The sequence below is a fragment of the Bombina bombina genome, chromosome 11 (assembly GCF_027579735.1).
Source record: "Bombina bombina isolate aBomBom1 chromosome 11, aBomBom1.pri, whole genome shotgun sequence".
Taxonomy (NCBI): Eukaryota; Metazoa; Chordata; class Amphibia; order Anura; family Bombinatoridae; genus Bombina; species Bombina bombina.
The window spans coordinates 69,681,746-69,699,445 of record NC_069509.1 but is presented as its reverse complement, the minus strand read 5'-3'; the positions used below and the strand labels follow the sequence as shown (position 1 = coordinate 69,699,445).

The 17,700-nt window shown below is 39.0% G+C and overlaps 1 protein-coding gene across 1 annotated transcript in view; it reads left to right on the top strand.

Annotated features, from left to right (window-relative positions):
* The window catches only part of TEKT4 (tektin 4), a 66,309-nt gene that overhangs the window by 35,373 nt on the left and 13,236 nt on the right, over nucleotides 1-17,700 (top strand). Inside the window, exons 4-5 of the mRNA XM_053695205.1 lie at nucleotides 6,730-6,952; nucleotides 10,281-10,435. Coding sequence (XP_053551180.1) covers nucleotides 6,730-6,952; nucleotides 10,281-10,435 — 378 coding nt within the window. The remainder of the gene's footprint in view (nucleotides 1-6,729; nucleotides 6,953-10,280; nucleotides 10,436-17,700) is intronic.

The window sequence follows — 17,700 nt, the reverse complement described above, 5'->3', positions numbered from 1 at the left end:
CCTCTCTGAACAGTGTCTGGGAGGCTGTGGTTGCTGCTGCACGCAATGTTGATGGTGAACAGATCCAAACACTGACAGAATCCATGGATGGCAGGCTTTTGAGTGTCCTTGCAAAGAAAGGTGGCTATAGTGGTCACTGATTTGTTTTTGTTTTGTTTTTGAATGTCAGAAATGTATATTTGTGAATGTTGAGATGTTATATTGGTTTCACTGGTAAAAATAAATAATTGAAATGGGTATATATTTGTTTTTTGTTAAGTTGCCTAATAATTATGCATAGTAATAGTCACTTGCACACACAGATATCCCCCTAAAATAGCTATAACTAAAAACAAACTAAAAACTACTTCCAAAACTATTCAGCTTTGATATTAATGAGTTTTTTGGGTTCATTGAGAACATGGTTGTTGTTCAATAATAAAATTAATCCTCAAATATACAACTTGCCTAATAATTCTACACTCCCTGTAGATATCTAGTAATAGAATAACATGTCTTGTTTGCTGTAATTGTTTGTTTTCAATTGCCAAACTCTGCCCACCATTTGCTTTATTTGGAGGAGCCAATCTGGTCTTGTGTCTTGAGAAAACAAGGCTAGCTGCAGTCATCATGTTAGTAATAAAGCACATTGTTTTGCAGTTGTTATCTGCTGTAGTCTGTTAGGGAAATATATATATCAAGGTTAGCCTTGAGTAGTCTGTAGTGTGCTTTTCTAGATGTTAGGACTAGACATTCCACACATTTCAAAGGTAAATTAAATTAAAAGGGGGCAAAATAAATGATATTGCAAAGTTGTTTTGCTACCCATTACTAAAAATCCCAAGGTATTTACTGTTCCTTTAAGGTAACATCAAAGAGAGAGCTAGAGCATTGTATCATTGCACTATTGTTTGATGAGAACTATGTGCTAAAACTCTTAAACACATCGGGGGGTAGTTATCAAGCCGTCTACTTTTCTGGCTTCGCCGGCCCAATACGCCCGCCTAAGCTCGCCTCACATCGCCGCCGCGGACCTGAAAAAATACGCCTAAGTTATCAAATAAAGCTGTCAAAAAGCCGCGGGGCGATGAGCAGCGGACTGTGACAGTTATCACTCATCCGATCTCGCTGCCCTTCGGCTTTTTCCCAGCTTTATTGCTAGCCTGTCACTAAGCACTCACACTAAACTACACTGTTCTACCCCCTATACCGGCGCCCCAGGAGCCTCCCGCAACTCAATAAAGTTACTAACCCCTAAACCGCCGCTCCTAGACCCCGCCGCAACTCTTATAAATGTATTAACCCCTAAACCGCCGCTCCTAGACCCCGCCGCAACTCTTATAAATGTATTAACCCCTAAACCGCCGCTCCTAGACCCTGCCGCAACTCTTATAAATGTATTAACCCCTAAACCACCGCTCCCGGACACCGCTGCCACCTACAGTATACCTAGTAACCCCTATCCTGCCCCCCCTAAACCGTCGCCCTCTATTATAAAATTATTAACCCCTATCCTGCTGATCCCGCACCTCTCCGCAACTAAATAAATAGTTTAACCCCTAAACCGCCGCTCCCTAAACCCGTCGCAACCTATATTAAACCTATTAACCCCTATCCTGCCCCCCCTACACCGTCGCCACCTATAATAAATTTATTAACCCCTATCCTGCCCCCCACTACACCGCCGCCACTGTAATAAAATGATTAACCCCTAAACCTAAGTCTAACCCTAACGCCCCCCTAACTTAAATATTAATTAAATAAATCTAAATAAATTAACTCTTATTAACTAAATGAATCCTATTTAAAACTGAATACTTACCTTTAAAATAAACCCTAATAGAGCTACAATATAAATAATAATTATATTCTAGCTATCTTAGGATTTATTTTTATTTTACAGGTACCTTTCAATTTATTTTAACCAGGTACAATAGCTATTAAATAGTTATTAACTATTTAATAGCTTACCTAGCTAAAATAAACTGAAATTTACCTGTAAAATAAATCCTAACCTAAGTTATAATTACACCTAACACTACACTATACTTTAATAAATTATTCCTATTTAAAAATAAATACTTACCTGTAAAATAAACCCTAAGATAGCTACAATATAATTAATAATTATATTGTAGCTATCTTAGGATTTATATTTATTTTACAGGTAACTTTGTATTTATTTTAGCTAGTTAGAATAGTTATTAAATAGTTATTAACTATTTAATAACTACCTAGCTAAAAGAAATACAAAATTACCTGTAAAATAAATCCTAACCTAAGTTACAATTAAACCTAACACTACACTATCATTAAATTCATTAAATAAACTACCTACAAATAACTACAATTAAATACAATTACATAAACTAACTAAAGTACAAAAAATAAAAAAAGCTAAGTTACAAAAAATAAAAAAATAAGTTACAAACATGTTAAAAATATTACAACAATTTTAAGCTATTTACACCTAATCTAAGCCCCCTAATAAAATAACAAACCCCCCCAAAATAAAAAAATGCCCTACCCTATTCTAAATTAAATAAATTTCAAAGCTCTTTTACCTTACCAGCCCTTAAAAGGGCCATTTGTGGGGGCATGCCCCAAAGAAAACAGCTCTTTTGCCTGTAAAAGAAAAATACAACCCCCCCCCAACATTAAAACCCACCACCCACATACCCCTAATCTAACCCAAACCCCCCTTACAAAAACCTAACACTAATCCCCTGAAGATCATCCTACCTTTAGTTGTCTTCACTCAGCCGAGCCACCGATGGAACTGAAGAGGACATCCGGAGCGGAAGAAGTTAATCCTCCAAGCGGCGCTGAAGAAATCTTCCATCCGATGAAGTCATCATCCAGGCGGCGCTGAAGAAAAGTCTTCGATCCGGCCCATGTCATCTTCAAAGAGGCGCTGAAGAGGTCTTCTATCCGGGCGAAGTCATCTTCCAAGCTGGGTCTTGAATCTTCCTTCTGCCGACGCGGAACCACCTTCTTCACCGACGGACTACGACGAATGACGGCTCCTTTAAGGGACGTCATCCAAGATGGCGTCCCCTCTATTCCGATTGGCTGATAGGATTCTATCAGCCAATCGGAATTAAGGTAGGAAAAATCTGATTGGCTGATGGAATCAGCCAATCAGATTGAGCTCGCATTCTATTGGCTGTTCCGATCAGCCAATAGAATACGAGCTCAATCTGATTGGCTGATTGGATCAGCCAATCGGATTGAACTTGAATCTGATTGGCTGATTCCATCAGCCAATCATAATTTTCCTACCTTAATTCCGATTGGCTGATAGAATCCTATCAGCCAATCGGAATTGAGGGGACGCCATCTTGGATGACGTCCCTTAAAGGAGCCGTCATTCGTCGTAGTCCGTCGGTGAAGAAGGTGGTTCCGCGTCGGCGGAAGGAAGATTCAAGACCCGGCTTGGAAGATGACTTTGCCGGGATAGAAGACCTCTTCAGCGCCTCTTTGAAGATGACATTGGCCGGATCGAAGACTTTTCTTCAGCGCCGCCTGGATGATGACTTCATCGGATGGAAGATTTCTTCAGCGCCGCTTGGAGGATTAACTTCTTCCGCTCCAGATGTCCTCTTCAGTTCCATCGGTGGCTCGGCTGAGTGAAGACAACTAAAGGTAGGATGATCTTCAGGGGATTAGTGTTAAGTTTTTGTAAGGGGGGTTTGGGTTAGATTAGGGGTATGTGGGTGGTGGGTTTTAATGTTGGAGGGGGGGTTGTATTTTTCTTTTACAGGCAAAAGAGCTGTTTTCTTTGGGGCATGCCCCCACAAATGGCCCTTTTAAGGGCTGGTAAGGTAAAAGAGCTTTGAAATGTATTTAATTTAGAATAGGGTAGGGCATTTTTTTATTTTGGGGGGGTTTGTTATTTTATTAGGGGGCTTAGATTAGGTGTAAGTAGCTTAAAATTGTTGTAATATTTTTAACATGTTTGTAACTTTTTTTTTGTAACTTAGCTTTTTTTATTTTTTGTACTTTAGTTAGTTTATGTAATTGTATTTAATTGTAGTTATTTGTAGGTAGTTTATTTAATTAATTTAATGATAGTGTAGTATTAGGTTTAATTGTAACTTAAGTTAGGATTTATTTTACAGGTAATTTTGTATTTCTTTTAGCTAGGTAGTTATTAAATAGTTAATAACTATTTAATAACTATTCTAACTAGCTAAAATAAATACAAAGTTACCTGTAAAATAAATATAAATCCTAAGATAGCTACAATATAATTATTAATTACATTGTAGCTATCTTCGGGTTTATTTTACAGGTAAGTATTTATTTTTAAATGGGATTAATTTATTAAAGTATAGTGTAGTGTTAGGTGTAATTGTAACTTAGGTTAGTATTTATTTAACAGGTACATTTCTCTTTATTTTAGCTAGGTAAGCTATTAAATAGTTAATAACTATTTAATAGCTATTGTACCTAGTTAAAATAAATTGAAAGGTACCTGTAAAATAAATATAAATCCTAAGATAGCTAGAATATAATTATTATTTATATTGTAGCTATATTAGGGTTTATTTTAAAGGTAAGTATTTAGTTTTAAACAGGATTCATTTAGTTAATAAGAGTTAATTTATTTAGATTTATTTAATTAATATTTAAGTTAGGGGGGCGTTAGGGTTAGACTTAGGTTTAGGGGTTAATAATTTTATTACAGTGGCTGCGGCGTAGTGGGGGGCAGGATAGGGGTTAATACATTTATTATAGGTGGCGACGGTGTAGGGGGGGGCAGATTAGGGGTTAATAAATTTATTATAGGTGGCGACGGTGTGGGGGGGGGGCAGATTAGGGGTTAATAAATTTATTATAGGTGGCGACGGTGTAGGGGGGGCAGGATAGGGGTTAATAAATTTATTATAGGTGGCGACGGTGTAGGGGGGGGCAGATTAGAGGTTAATAAATTTATTATAGGTGGCGACGGTGTAGGGGGGGCAGATTAGGGGTTAATAAATTTATTATAGGTGGCGACGGTGTAGGGGGGGCAGGATAGGGGTTAATACATTTATTATAGGTGGCGACGGTGTAGGGGGGGCAGATTAGGGGTTAATACATTTAATATAGGTTGCGGCGGGTTCAGGGAGCGGCGGTTTAGGGGTTAATACATTTATTATAGTTGCGGTGGGCTCCGGGAGCGGCGGTTTAGGGGTTAATATGTATAGAGTAGCTTGCGGTGGGCTCCGGGAGCGGCGGTTTAGGGGGTAATAACTTTATTTAGTTGCGGCGGTGTAGGGGGGGACAGATTAGTGGTGTTTAAACTCGGGGTACATGTTAGGGTGTTAGGTGTAGACAGCTCCCATAGAAATCAATGGGATGTCTGTCAGCAGCGAACTTGTACTTTCGCTATGGTCAGACTCCCATTGATTCCTATGGGATCCGCCGCCTCCAGGGGTGGCGGATTGAAAACCAGGTACGCTGGGCCGTAAAAGTGCCGAGCGTACCTGCTAGTTTTTTGATAACTAGCAAAAGTAGTGAGAATGTGCCGCACTTGTGTGCGGAACATCTCGAGTCGCGTAAGAATCGATCTGTGTCGGACTGAGTCCGGCGGATCGATGCTTACGTCACAAAATTCTACTCTTGCCGGTCTCGAGCCTTTGATAACTAAGGCGTATCAGCCTCGCCACAAATACGATGCGGAATTCCAGCGTATTTGAGGTTGACGGCTTGATAACTAGGCCCCATAGTTAAAGTCAACTCCATAGCAACAATGCACTACTGGTCCGGAACGGGAAACAACCATTGAACCAATCAGGACTGGCATACGTGCATAGCCTTCAATCCCTGACCATGTTTAGCTAACTGCTGATTTGAAGGTGTCTTTATGCATTTAACACCTTTGCAGGGGATTTAATGCATAGGACCTGATTCTCTAAAGATCTCTGCTAAGATAAGATAGTCTAAAATGATCGTTCCAAAACTGCGAGATCCCTTCCAAGATTCTAGAAAGGCAAATTTTGCTATATCTCTCTCAGTGGCATTATCTGCCATTCTGGATGTAAAAGAGAAACAAGCATAGTACAATGGTAATGCATGCCATTGTTACATTTACACTTTGTGCTTGTATTTTATATTACTTTAGACTTTTATCTTTTTTATTACATTAGGTGTTGCACGTGCTGTTTAGTATTTAAGGCATTAAAAGTTTGTTTAAAGCAGTGTTCTAATATGATTTTACAAATTCTAATTATGCTGACGTTTCTGTATATCTTTAACAAATTAGGATCATAGTTTGTATATTTTAGTGTATCTTTCACAAATTTCATTGCACTTGTATTTTTTGTATGTGAAATAAGCATGTCAGTTTCAGAAAGTGGGAGGGACAGAGGAGTTCCCTGGCTGTATCTGAAGCTCTCGATCAACTCTGCAGGTCTCACCGATTTATCTTGCCAATTCCACGCAGATGAAGTTTGCTCAAAATTCACAATACTCTTATTTAACTGACAGAAATGTAATATGTGCTAAACTAGAAGAAAATTAAACTGTAGTGAAAAAAATCAGTTTAATTTGTATTTGCTGCAAACTGAGAATGTATATCAGTTCCAGGTGCTCACCTAACATCACTCTTCCCTGTGAGATTCTCTGTTGCAAGGGTAAATTCTCAACTCTTTTGGACTTCAAAGTTCTGCCATTTTCTTTGAGAATTCATTTTTTTATACTATAACACATTACAGAATTGTATTATTGTTCCTTGATGTCCCTTTAACTTGACCATTCTTTCAGCACTACCACCACAGAATCTTGGGCTCAGCACAGCCATGACATCATATACAAGTCAGAGAGAGAGAGAATGGCTTCTATCAACCTGCGTTCTCTGATAGACAACATCCTGCAGGATACAGCTGAGGATCTACGGGTCCAGTGTGCTACAGTAGATAGCTCCTTCGCCCAGCGCTGCAGGGAGGTAGAGGATGCCAAATACAAGCTGGAAAGTCACCTGAAAAAGGTGAAACTGGGATTTATCAGATTGAAATTAGTTACATTAACCTTGATTTTGAGATTTGCTAAACTATGAAATACAAATGTTTTAATAGTTTAAGGTCAATGGAACACTACATTACTCTCTATAAAACACTAAGCAAAAAATGAGAAACAACAAAATTAGTGGTGACAGTTGTATATTTTAGATGGTTGTACATTAACTTAAAAACTGGCCAATCTGGTATATCGATGTAATAAAGTGCAAAAACGGTTTTAGGGAGCGTTCAAAGAGTTAGTATTGTAACATGTTCAAATTTATTGTTCACTGTCTTTACAATTATAGTGATGTGATTACAAACAAATGTGAGTGAGTTTAGATCTAATAATAGTGATGTGATTACAAACAAATGTGAGTGAGTTTAGGTCTAATAATATTGATGTGATTACAAACAAATGTGAGTGAGTTTAGGTCTAATAATAGTGATGTGATTACAAACAAATGTGAGTGAGTTGAGGTGTAATAATAGTGATGTGATTACAAACAAATGTGAGTGAGTTTAGATCTAATAATAGTGATTTGATTACAAACAAATGTGAGTGAGTTTAGATCTAATAATAGTGATTTGATTACAAACAAATGTGAGTGAGTTTAGATCTAATAATAGTGATGTGATTACAAACAAATGTGAGTGAGTTTAGGTCTAATAATAGTGATGTGATTACAAACAAATGTGAGTGAGTTTAGGTCTAATAATAGTGATGTGATTACAAACAAATGTGAGTGAGTTTAGGTCTAATAATAGTGATGTGATTACAAACAAATGTGAGTGAGTTGAGGTCTAATAATAGTGATGTGATTACAAACAAATGCGAGTGAGTTTAGGTCTAATAATAGTGATGCGATCACAAACAAATGTGAGTGAGTTGAGGTCTAATAATAGTGATGTGATTACAAACAAATGTGAGTGAGTTGAGGTCTAATAATAGTGATGTGATTACAAACAAATGTGAGTGAGTTTAGATCTAATAATAGTGATGTGATTACAAACAAATGTGAGTGAGTTTAGGTCTAATAATAGTGATGTGATTACATACAAATGTGAGTGAGTTGAGGTCTAATAATAGTGATGTGATTACAAACAAATGTGAGTGAGTTTAGATCTAATAATAGTGATGTGATTACAAACAAATGTGAGTGAGTTGAGATCTAATAATAGTGATGTGATTACAAACAAATGTGAGTGAGTTTAGGTCTAATAATAGTGATTTGATTACAAACAAATGTGAGTGAGTTTAGGTCTAATAATAGTGATGTGATTACAAACAAATGTGAGTGAGTTTAGGTCTAATAATAGTGATGTGATTACAAATAAATGTGAGTGAGTTTAGGTCTAATAATAGTGATGTGATTACAAACAAATGTGAGTGAGTTTAGGTCTAATAATAGTGATGTGATTACAAACAAATGTGATTGAGTTTAGGTCTAATAATAGTGATGTGATTACAAACAAATGTGAGTGAGTATAGGTCTAATAATAGTGATGTGAATACAAACAACTGTGAGTGAGTTGAGATCTAATAATAGTGATGTGATTACAAACAAATGTGAGTGAGTTTAGGTATAATAATATTAATGTGATTACAAACAAATGTGAGTGAGTTTAGATCTAATAATAGTGATGTGATTACAAACAAATGTGAGTGAATTGAGATCTAATAATAGTGATGTGATTACAAACAAATGTGAGGGAGTTTAGGTTAATAATAGTGATGTGATTACAAACAAATGTGAGTCAGTTGAGATCTAATAATAGTGATGTGATTACAAACAAATGTGAGGGAGTTTAGGTTAATAATAGTGATGTGATTACAAACAAATGTGAGTGAGTTTAGGTCTAATAATATTGATTTGATTACAAACAAATGTGAGTGAGTTGAGGTCTAAAAATAGTGATGTGATTACAAACAAATGTGAGTCAGTTGAGATCTAATAATAGTGATTTGATTACAAACAAATGTGAGTGAGTTGAGATCTAATAATAGTGATGTGATTACAAACAAATGTGAGTGAGTTTAGGTCTAATAATAGTGATGTGATTACAAACAAATGTGAGTGAGTTTAGGTCTAATAATAGTGATGTGATTACAAACAAATGTGAGTGAGTTGAGGTCTAATAATAGTGATGTGATTACAAACAAATGTGAGTGAGTTGAGGTCTAATAATAGTGATTTGATTACAAACAAATGTGAGTGAGTTGAGGTCTAAAAATAGTGATGTGATTACAAACAAATGTGAGTCAGTTGAGATCTAATAATAGTGATTTGATTACAAACAAATGTGAGTGAGTTGAGATCTAATAATAGTGATGTGATTACAAACAAATGTGAGTGAGTTTAGGTCTAATAATAGTGATGTGATTACAAACAAATGTGAGTGAGTTTAGGTCTAATAATAGTGATGTGATTACAAACAAATGTGAGTGAGTTGAGGTCTAATAATAGTGATGTGATTACAAACAAATGTGAGTGAGTTTAGGTCTAATAATAGTGATGTGATTACAAACAAATGTGAGTGAGTTTAGGTCTAATAATAGTGATGTGATTACAAACAAATGTGAGTGAGTTGAGGTCTAATAATAGTTATGTGATTACAAACAAATGTGAGTGAGTTTAAATCTAATAATAGTGATGTGATTACAAACAAATGTGAGTGAGTTTAGATCTAATAATAGTGATGCGATTACAAACAAATGTGAGTGAGTTTAGATCTAATAATAGTGATGTGATTACAAACAAATGTGAGTGAGTTTAGGTCTAATAATAGTGATGTGATTACAAACAAATGTGAGTGAGTTTAGGTCTAATAATAGTGATGTGATTACAAACAACTGTGAGTGAGTTGAGATCTAATAATAGTGATGTGATTACAAACAAATGTGAGTGAGTTTAGGTCTAATAATAGTGATGTGATTACAAACAAATGTGAGTGAGTTTAGGTCTAATAATAGTGATGTGATTACAAACAAATGTGAGTGAGTTTAGGTCTAATAATAGTGATGTGATTACAAACAAATGTGAGTGAGTTTAGGTCTAATATTAGTGATTCTGGGTTTTACTCTGTTTTATATTCTGTAACTTTTTAAAATATTTCAACCAAGGAGCCACCAATCAACAGCTAGCTCCCAGTAGTGCACTGTTGCTCCTGAGCATAATTTTAACTTTACTGCCCCTTTAAAATCATTGTACCAGATTTAAATGATGCAGGGAATTAATATCTAGACTTTACTACGATGTGAATACATTCAGGAAGAAGTAATAAAAATACCTGTTTCCTTTTTCTTACTCTTATTAGGTTCTTGTAGAAATTGGAGATCAAGAGAAAAACATTGCTGCTCTCAAGCAAGCGATAAAAGACAAGGAAAGTCCAATGAAAGTTGCACAGACTAGACTATACCAGAGATCATATAGACCTAATGTGGAGCTCTGCAGAGATCCTCCACAGTTCAGGTACGTACAGAGACCACATGGTCATCTTCAAAACCAGTCTATCTCCCTACGTTAGATGATCCTAAACTGAGACATGTTTGGGGCATGACTTTGGTGGGTTTGGTTATTGAGCATCTTGGGAGTGAGCTTTAAAAATACCACCTATTTCTGTTTTCTCCAACATTGGTGTGTCCGGTCCACGGCGTCATCCATTACTTGTGGGATATTCTCCTCCCCTACAGGGAAAGGCAAGGAGAGCACACAGCAGAGCTGTCCATATAGCTCCCCCTCTAGCTCCGCCCCCCAGTCATTCTCCTTGCCGCTCTGAACAAGTAGCATCTCCTCGGGGATGGTGAGGAGTTTGTGGTGTTAGTTGTAGTTTTTTATATCTTCTATCAAGAGTTTGTTATTTTAAAATAGTGCTGGCTTGTACTATTTACTCTACAACAGAAAAGTGATGAAGATTTCTGTTAAGAGGAATATGATTTTAGCACAAGTAACTAGAATCCATTGCTGTTACCACGCAGGACTGTTGAAACCAGAGAACTTCAGTTGGGGGTAACAGTTTGCAGACTCATCTGCTTCAGGTATGACTAGTCTCCTTCTAACAACACAGGCTAATGCTAGATGACAGTCATTTTTCCCCTCAGGGAAAATGGTAAGCCATTTTTCTTTCACCTCAGCAAAAAAGATAACAGGCTTCCCCTTTTTGATTTTTATGCTGGTAGACACTGTTAGGGGCAAAATCGATTGGTTTTTATTACAATATCATGGCATTTGAACTGTTTTATAAGCTCATATACACTTGGGAACGTTTTTTATTGATCTGGCATGTTTTAGACACCTAAATCTAGTCAGGAAGGCCCCTTCACTCTAGTGTGCTGAGGGAGGAAGCCTCATTTTGGTGCTTCAGCTGTGCAGTTGATTTCAAGGCACTGCATGCAGTTTTCATGTGAGAGGGTCCTGTGACTCAGAAAGTGACTCCAGAAGGCTTATTTCTGTGGATGATTGACCCCTAAGGAAGGTAAAATGCTGCAGCAATACTGTAGCAGGGATTGTAGTGTATAAAAACGGTTAAATCCAACAATTAGCTCTGGTTTGCTTGTTTTAAGAGCTAGAGTCTCCATATTTGCTGTGCAATACTTTCTAAGCATTAAGACACTGGGGTCCAAATTTCATAAAAATCGGATATTGCCTTCATAGTTTTTTGAACATTCAGAAATAAAGTGTGTAATTTTATTATTTAAAGAGACAGTAACGTTTTTGTTTAAAATCGTTTTTATTGCATTGTTTGCCTGCCTAAATCTGTTTAACATGTCTATGCCATCAGATAACCTATGTTCTGTGTGTGTAGAGACAAATGTGTTCCCCCTTTCAGTGTTTGTGATAATTGTGCCATAGCGTCCAAACAAAATAAGGACAGCTCTGTTACATTTCATAATGTTGCCCAAGATAATTTATCTAATGAAGGTAGTGAGGATAATTCTACATCCTCTCCTTCTGTGTCTACACCAGCTTTGCCCGCGCAGGCGACACCTAGCGCGCCAGTGCTTATTTCTATGCAACAATTAACAGCAGTAGTGGATAATTCTATAGCAAATCTTTTATCCAAACTGCCAGCATTTCAGAGAAAGCGTGATTGTTCAGTTTTAAATACAGATAAATAAAGGATGAACAATCAGACGCTGACGATGCCTTATCTATTTTACCCTCACATCAATCGGAATTGGCTGTGAGGGAAGGGCTGTCTGAGGGTAAAATTTCAGACTCAGGAAAAATTTCTCAACAGGCAGAACCTGATATAGTAGCATTTAAATTTAAGCTAGAACATCTCCGCGCTTTGCTTAAGGAGGTATTAGCTACTCTGGATGACTGTGATTCTGTAGTAGTACCAGAGAAGTTGTGCAAATTGGACAAATTTTTAGAGGTCCCAGTGCACGAAGACGCTTTTCCAATACCCAAGAGGGTAGCGAGCATAGTGGATAAGGAGTGGGAGAAGCCAGGTGTACCCTTTGCCCCACCTCCTATATTTAAGAAAATGTTTCCCATAGTAGACCCTAGAAGGGACGCATGGCAGACGGTCCCGAAGGTTGAGGGAGCTGTTTCAGCACTAGCGAAGCGCACAACTATTCCTATAGAGGACAGCTGCGCTTTCAAAGATCCTATGGATAAAAATTGGAAGGATTGCTTAAAAAGATTTTTGTTCAACAAGGGTTCATCCTTCAACCAGCTACGTGTGTTATTACTGTCACTTCAGCGGCGTCCTTTTGGTTCGAGGAACTAGAAAGGTCGCTCCAGAAAGAGACTTCCTATGAAGAAGTCATGGACAGAATTCACGCATTAAAGTTAGCTAATTCCTTTATATTGGATGCCGCTTTTCAAATAACGAAATTGGCGGCGAAAAACTCAGGTTTTGCTATAGTAGTGCGGAGGGCGCTTTGGCTAAAATCCTGGTCGGCAGATGTGTCGTCCAAGACTAAGTTACTTAATATTCCTTTCAAGGGTAAGACCCTTTTTGGGCCGGAATTGAAGGAAATTATTTCAGACATCACTGGGGGTAAGGGCCATGCCCTCCCACAGGATAGGCCTTTTAAGGCTAAGAACAAGTCTAATTTTCGTTCCTTTCACAATTTCAGGAACGGACCGGCTAATAACTCCACTGCCGCTAGACAAGAAGGTAACGCGGCCCAGCCCAAACCCACTTGGAAGCCCATGCAAGGCTGGAACAAGGGTAAACAGACCAAGAAACCTGCTGCTGCTACCAAGACAGCATGAAGGGGTAGCCCCCGATCCGGGACCGGATCTGGTAGGGGGCAGACTATCTCTCTTCGCTCAGGCTTGGGCAAGAGATGTTCCGGATCCCTGGGTACTAGAAATAGTCTCCAAGGGATACCTGCTAGAGTTCAAGGGACTTCCTCCAAAGGGAAGATTCCACCTGTCTCACTTATCTTCAGACCAGATAAAGAAACAGGCATTCTTACATTGTGTAAGAGACCTATCAAAGATGGGAGTGATAAACCCAGTCCCCTCCGGGGAACAAGGTCTAGGTTTTTACTCAAACCTGTTTGTGGTTCCCAAAAAAGAGGGAACTTTCAGGCCAATCCTGGATTTAAAGATATTAAACAATTTCCTGAGAGTTCCATCCTTCGCGTGGCTCTTCCATTCGGTTTAGCCACCGCTCCCAGAATTTTCTCAAAGGTGCTAGGGTCCCTTCTAGCGGTCCTAAGGCCGAGGGGCATCGCTGTAGCACCTTATCTAGACGACATCCTAATCCAAGCGTCGTCTCTTTCCAAAGCGAGGGCCCACACAGACATTGTGTTGGCTTTTCTCAGATCTCACGGGTGGAAGGTGAACATAGAAAAGAGTTCACTGTCACCGTCCACAAGGGTTCCGTTTCTGGGAACAATAATAGATTCTATGGAAATGAAGATCTTCCTGACAGAAGTCAGAAAGTTAAAGCTTCTAAACGCTTGTCGAGTTCTTCATTCTATTCCTCAACCCTCCATAGCTCGGTGCATGGAAGTAATAGGACTAATGGTCGCAGCAATGGACGTGGTTCCTTTTGCTCGAATTCATCTAAGACCATTACAGCTGTGCATGCTCAATCAGTGGAATGGGGACTATACAGACTTGTCTCCCCAAATTCAAGTAGACCAGGTAACCAGGGACTCACTTCTCTGGTGGTTGACCCAGGATCACCTGTCTCAGGAAATGAGTTTCCGCAGACCGGAGTGGGTCATTGTCACGACCGACGCCAGCCTCTTGGGGTGGGGCGCGGTCTGGGACTCCCTGAAAGCTCAGGGCCTATGGTCTCGGGAAGAGTCGATTCTCCCGATAAACATTTTGGAACTAAGAGCAATATTCAATGCGCTCCTGGCTTGACCTCAGCTAGCGAAAGCCAGGTTCATAAGATTTCAGTCGGACAACATAACGACTGTTGCGTACATCAATCATCAGGGGGGAACAAAGAGTTCCCTAGCGATGAAGGAAGTAACCAAGATCATCCAATGGGCAGAGAATCACTCCTGCCATATATCTGCTATTCACATCCCAGGAGTAGACAACTGGGAGGCGGACTATTTGAGTCGTCAGACTTTCCATCCGGGGGAGTGGGAACTCCACCCGGAGGTCTTTGCTCAGTAAACCCAATTATGGGGCATTCCAGACATGGATCTAATGGCGTCCCGTCAGAACTTCAAGATTCCTTGTTACGGGTCCAGATCCAGGGATCCCAAGGCGATTCTAGTGGATGCATTAGTGGCGCCTTGGTCGTTCAACCTAGCGTATGTGTTTCCACCGTTTCCTCTCCTTCCCAGGCTCATAGCCAGGATCAAACAGGAAAAGACCTCGGTGATTCTGATAGCTCCTGCGTGGCCACGCAGGACTTGGTATGCAGACCTGGTGAATATGTCATCGGCTCCACCATGGAAGCTACCTTTGAGACAGGATCTTCTAGTACAAGGTCCATTCGAACATCCAAATCTAGTTTCTCTGCAGCTGACTGCTTGGAAATTGAACGCTTGATTTTATCCAAACGTGGGTTTTCGAATTCTGTGATAGATACTCTGGTCCAAGCCAGAAAACCTGTGACTAGAAAGATTTACCATAAAATATGGCGTAAATATATCTGTTGGTGTGAATCCAAGGGATTCTCCTGAAGTAAAATAAAAATTCCAAGGATTCTCTCCTTTCTCCAAGAAGGTTTGGATAAAGGGTTGTCCGCTAGTTCTCTAAAGGGACAGATTTCTGCTTTATCTGTCTTGTTACACAAACGACTGGCAGCTGTGCCAGATGTACAAGCTTTTGTTCAGGCTTTGGTTAGAATCAAGCCTGTTTACAGAACTATGACTCCTCCTTGGAGTCTAAATTTAGTTCTTTCAGTTCTTCAAGGGGTTCCGTTTGAACCTTTATATTCCATAAATATTAAGTTATTATCTTGGAAAGTACTGTTTTTGGGTGCTATTTCTTCTGCTAGAAGAGTTTCTGAATTATCTGCTTTGCAGTGTAATCCACCCTATCTGGTTTTCCATTCAGATAAGGTTGTTTTGCGTACTAAGCCTGGTTTTCTTCCAAAAGTTGTTTCCAACAAGAATATTAACCAGGAAATAGTTGTTCCTTCTCTGTGTCCGAAACCAGTTTCAAAGAAGGAACGTTTATTACACAATTTAGATGTTGTTCGTGCTTTAAAGTTCTATTTAGAAGCAACAAAAGATTTTAGACAAACCTCATCTTTGTTTGTCGTTTACTCTGTTAAGAGGAGAGATCAAAAAGCTACTGCTACCTCTCTCTCTTTCTGGCTAAAAAGCATTATCCGATTGGCCTATGAGACTGCCGGACGACAGCCTCCTGACCGAATCACAGCTCACTCTACTAGGGCTGTGGCTTCCACATGGGCCTACAAGAACGAGGCTTCTGTTGATCAGATATGTAAGGCAGCGACTTGGTATTCTCTGCACACTTTTGCCAAATTCTACAAATTTGATACTTATGCTTCTTCGGAGGCTATTTTTGGGAGAAAGGTTTTGCAAGCCGTGGTGCCTTCCATTTAGGTAACCTGATTTGCTCCCTCCCTTCATCCGTGTCCTAAAGCTTTGGTATTGGTTCCCACAAGTAATGGATGACGCCGTGGACCGGACACACCAATGTTGGAGAAAACAGAATTTATGCTTACCTGATAAATTACTTTCTCCAACGGTGTGTCCGGTCCACGGCCCGCCCTGGTTTTCCTAATCAGGTTGAAATTTTTTTTGTCTTTATACACTACAGTCACCACGGCACCCTATAGTTTCTCCTTTTTCTCCTAACCGTCGGTCAAATGACTGGGGGGCGGAGCTAGAGGGGGAGCTATATGGACAGCTCTGCTGTGTGCTCTCCTTGCCTTTCCCTGTAGGGGAGGAGAATATCCCACAAGTAATGGATGACGCCGTGGACCGGACACACCGTTGGAGAAAGTAATTTATCAGGTAAGCATAAATTCTGTTTTTTACTGCTGCAGAGTATGGTGGTCATAATGAAGTGTTCATTGGCCATCTTGGATGGGGAAGTGCCACTAAAAATGATCACTTTTCCATCCACAAAGATGGCAACTGTATTGGACATGCTCAACTCCTAGTGGCAGTATCTGAGAGAATTAAAGGGGTATGAAGCCCCCCAAAAATCTGGTGATTCAGACATTGTATACCATTTCAAAGATTCCTGTTTACTTCTATTTGCTTTGTTCCCTTTGTTTGTTTCCCCACCTCTGCCATGTCAGTTATAAGTCATACATGCTCTACGGCAGTGTTTCTCAACCACGTTCCACAAGTACCCCTAACATGCCACATTTTTATGATATCTGAGCTAGAGCACAGGTGAAATAATCAGCTGAACAGTAACCATGGTTACTAACGTACTCTCACCAATCAGCTGATTATTTCACCTGTGCTCTAGCTCAGATATCATAAAAATGTGGCTTTTTAGGGGTACTTGTGGATCGTGGTTGAGAAACACTTCGCTACAGCACTATCCATATACTTCTCTGCACCATATGTAACTCATAGCTGAACAGCAAAACATGACAGAGATAGGAACACCCCATATAAAACATGTATTATACATAGGATGACCATATTGCTGCTTTACACATATGAAAAATACATATGTCTGTGCTGTTTTCAGGGCTGTTTAAAGAAATGTTTTGTATAAGAACCCTGACGTGTATTTTTCATATGTGTCCCTTTTTAAAGCGGCAATATGGTCAGCCTAATTATACATAGGTGCACACTTGTTTTGTATGGAAGAACATATTTATTCATGATTATACAAGTGGCCCCTGTCAGAGAGTTTCAGAGTTATTTTACCTTCTATATTCCTACTTTTTTTTTATTAATTTACAGAATATGAAAGAGGAAATACATAAGTGTAAACACATGTATGTTGTGTATGCAAAAAATAAATAAAATAACAGTAAAATGAAATATGTTAAACTAGCAGGAAACAAAGGTTACATACTGTAGTATTCATGCTCGTTGGTTAACAGATACTTCAGCTGTTCTGGGACAAGTTTCCATGAGTAGGATGAGAAAAGTTGGCTTTATTCGGGACAAGAATATCTATTTTTTTTGGGGGGGGGGGCCAGATTACAAGTTGTGTGTTATTATTTATTTTTTTGGCGCTTGAGCGCTAACTGCGCTATTTGATTTTATTTGCTTGTGGAGCAGCAGTTATATATGTGTATTTCATTGATTTATGTATACAAATATTAATATATGTTTGTCAGTAGGATTTCTAATTAATGCGCCATCTTA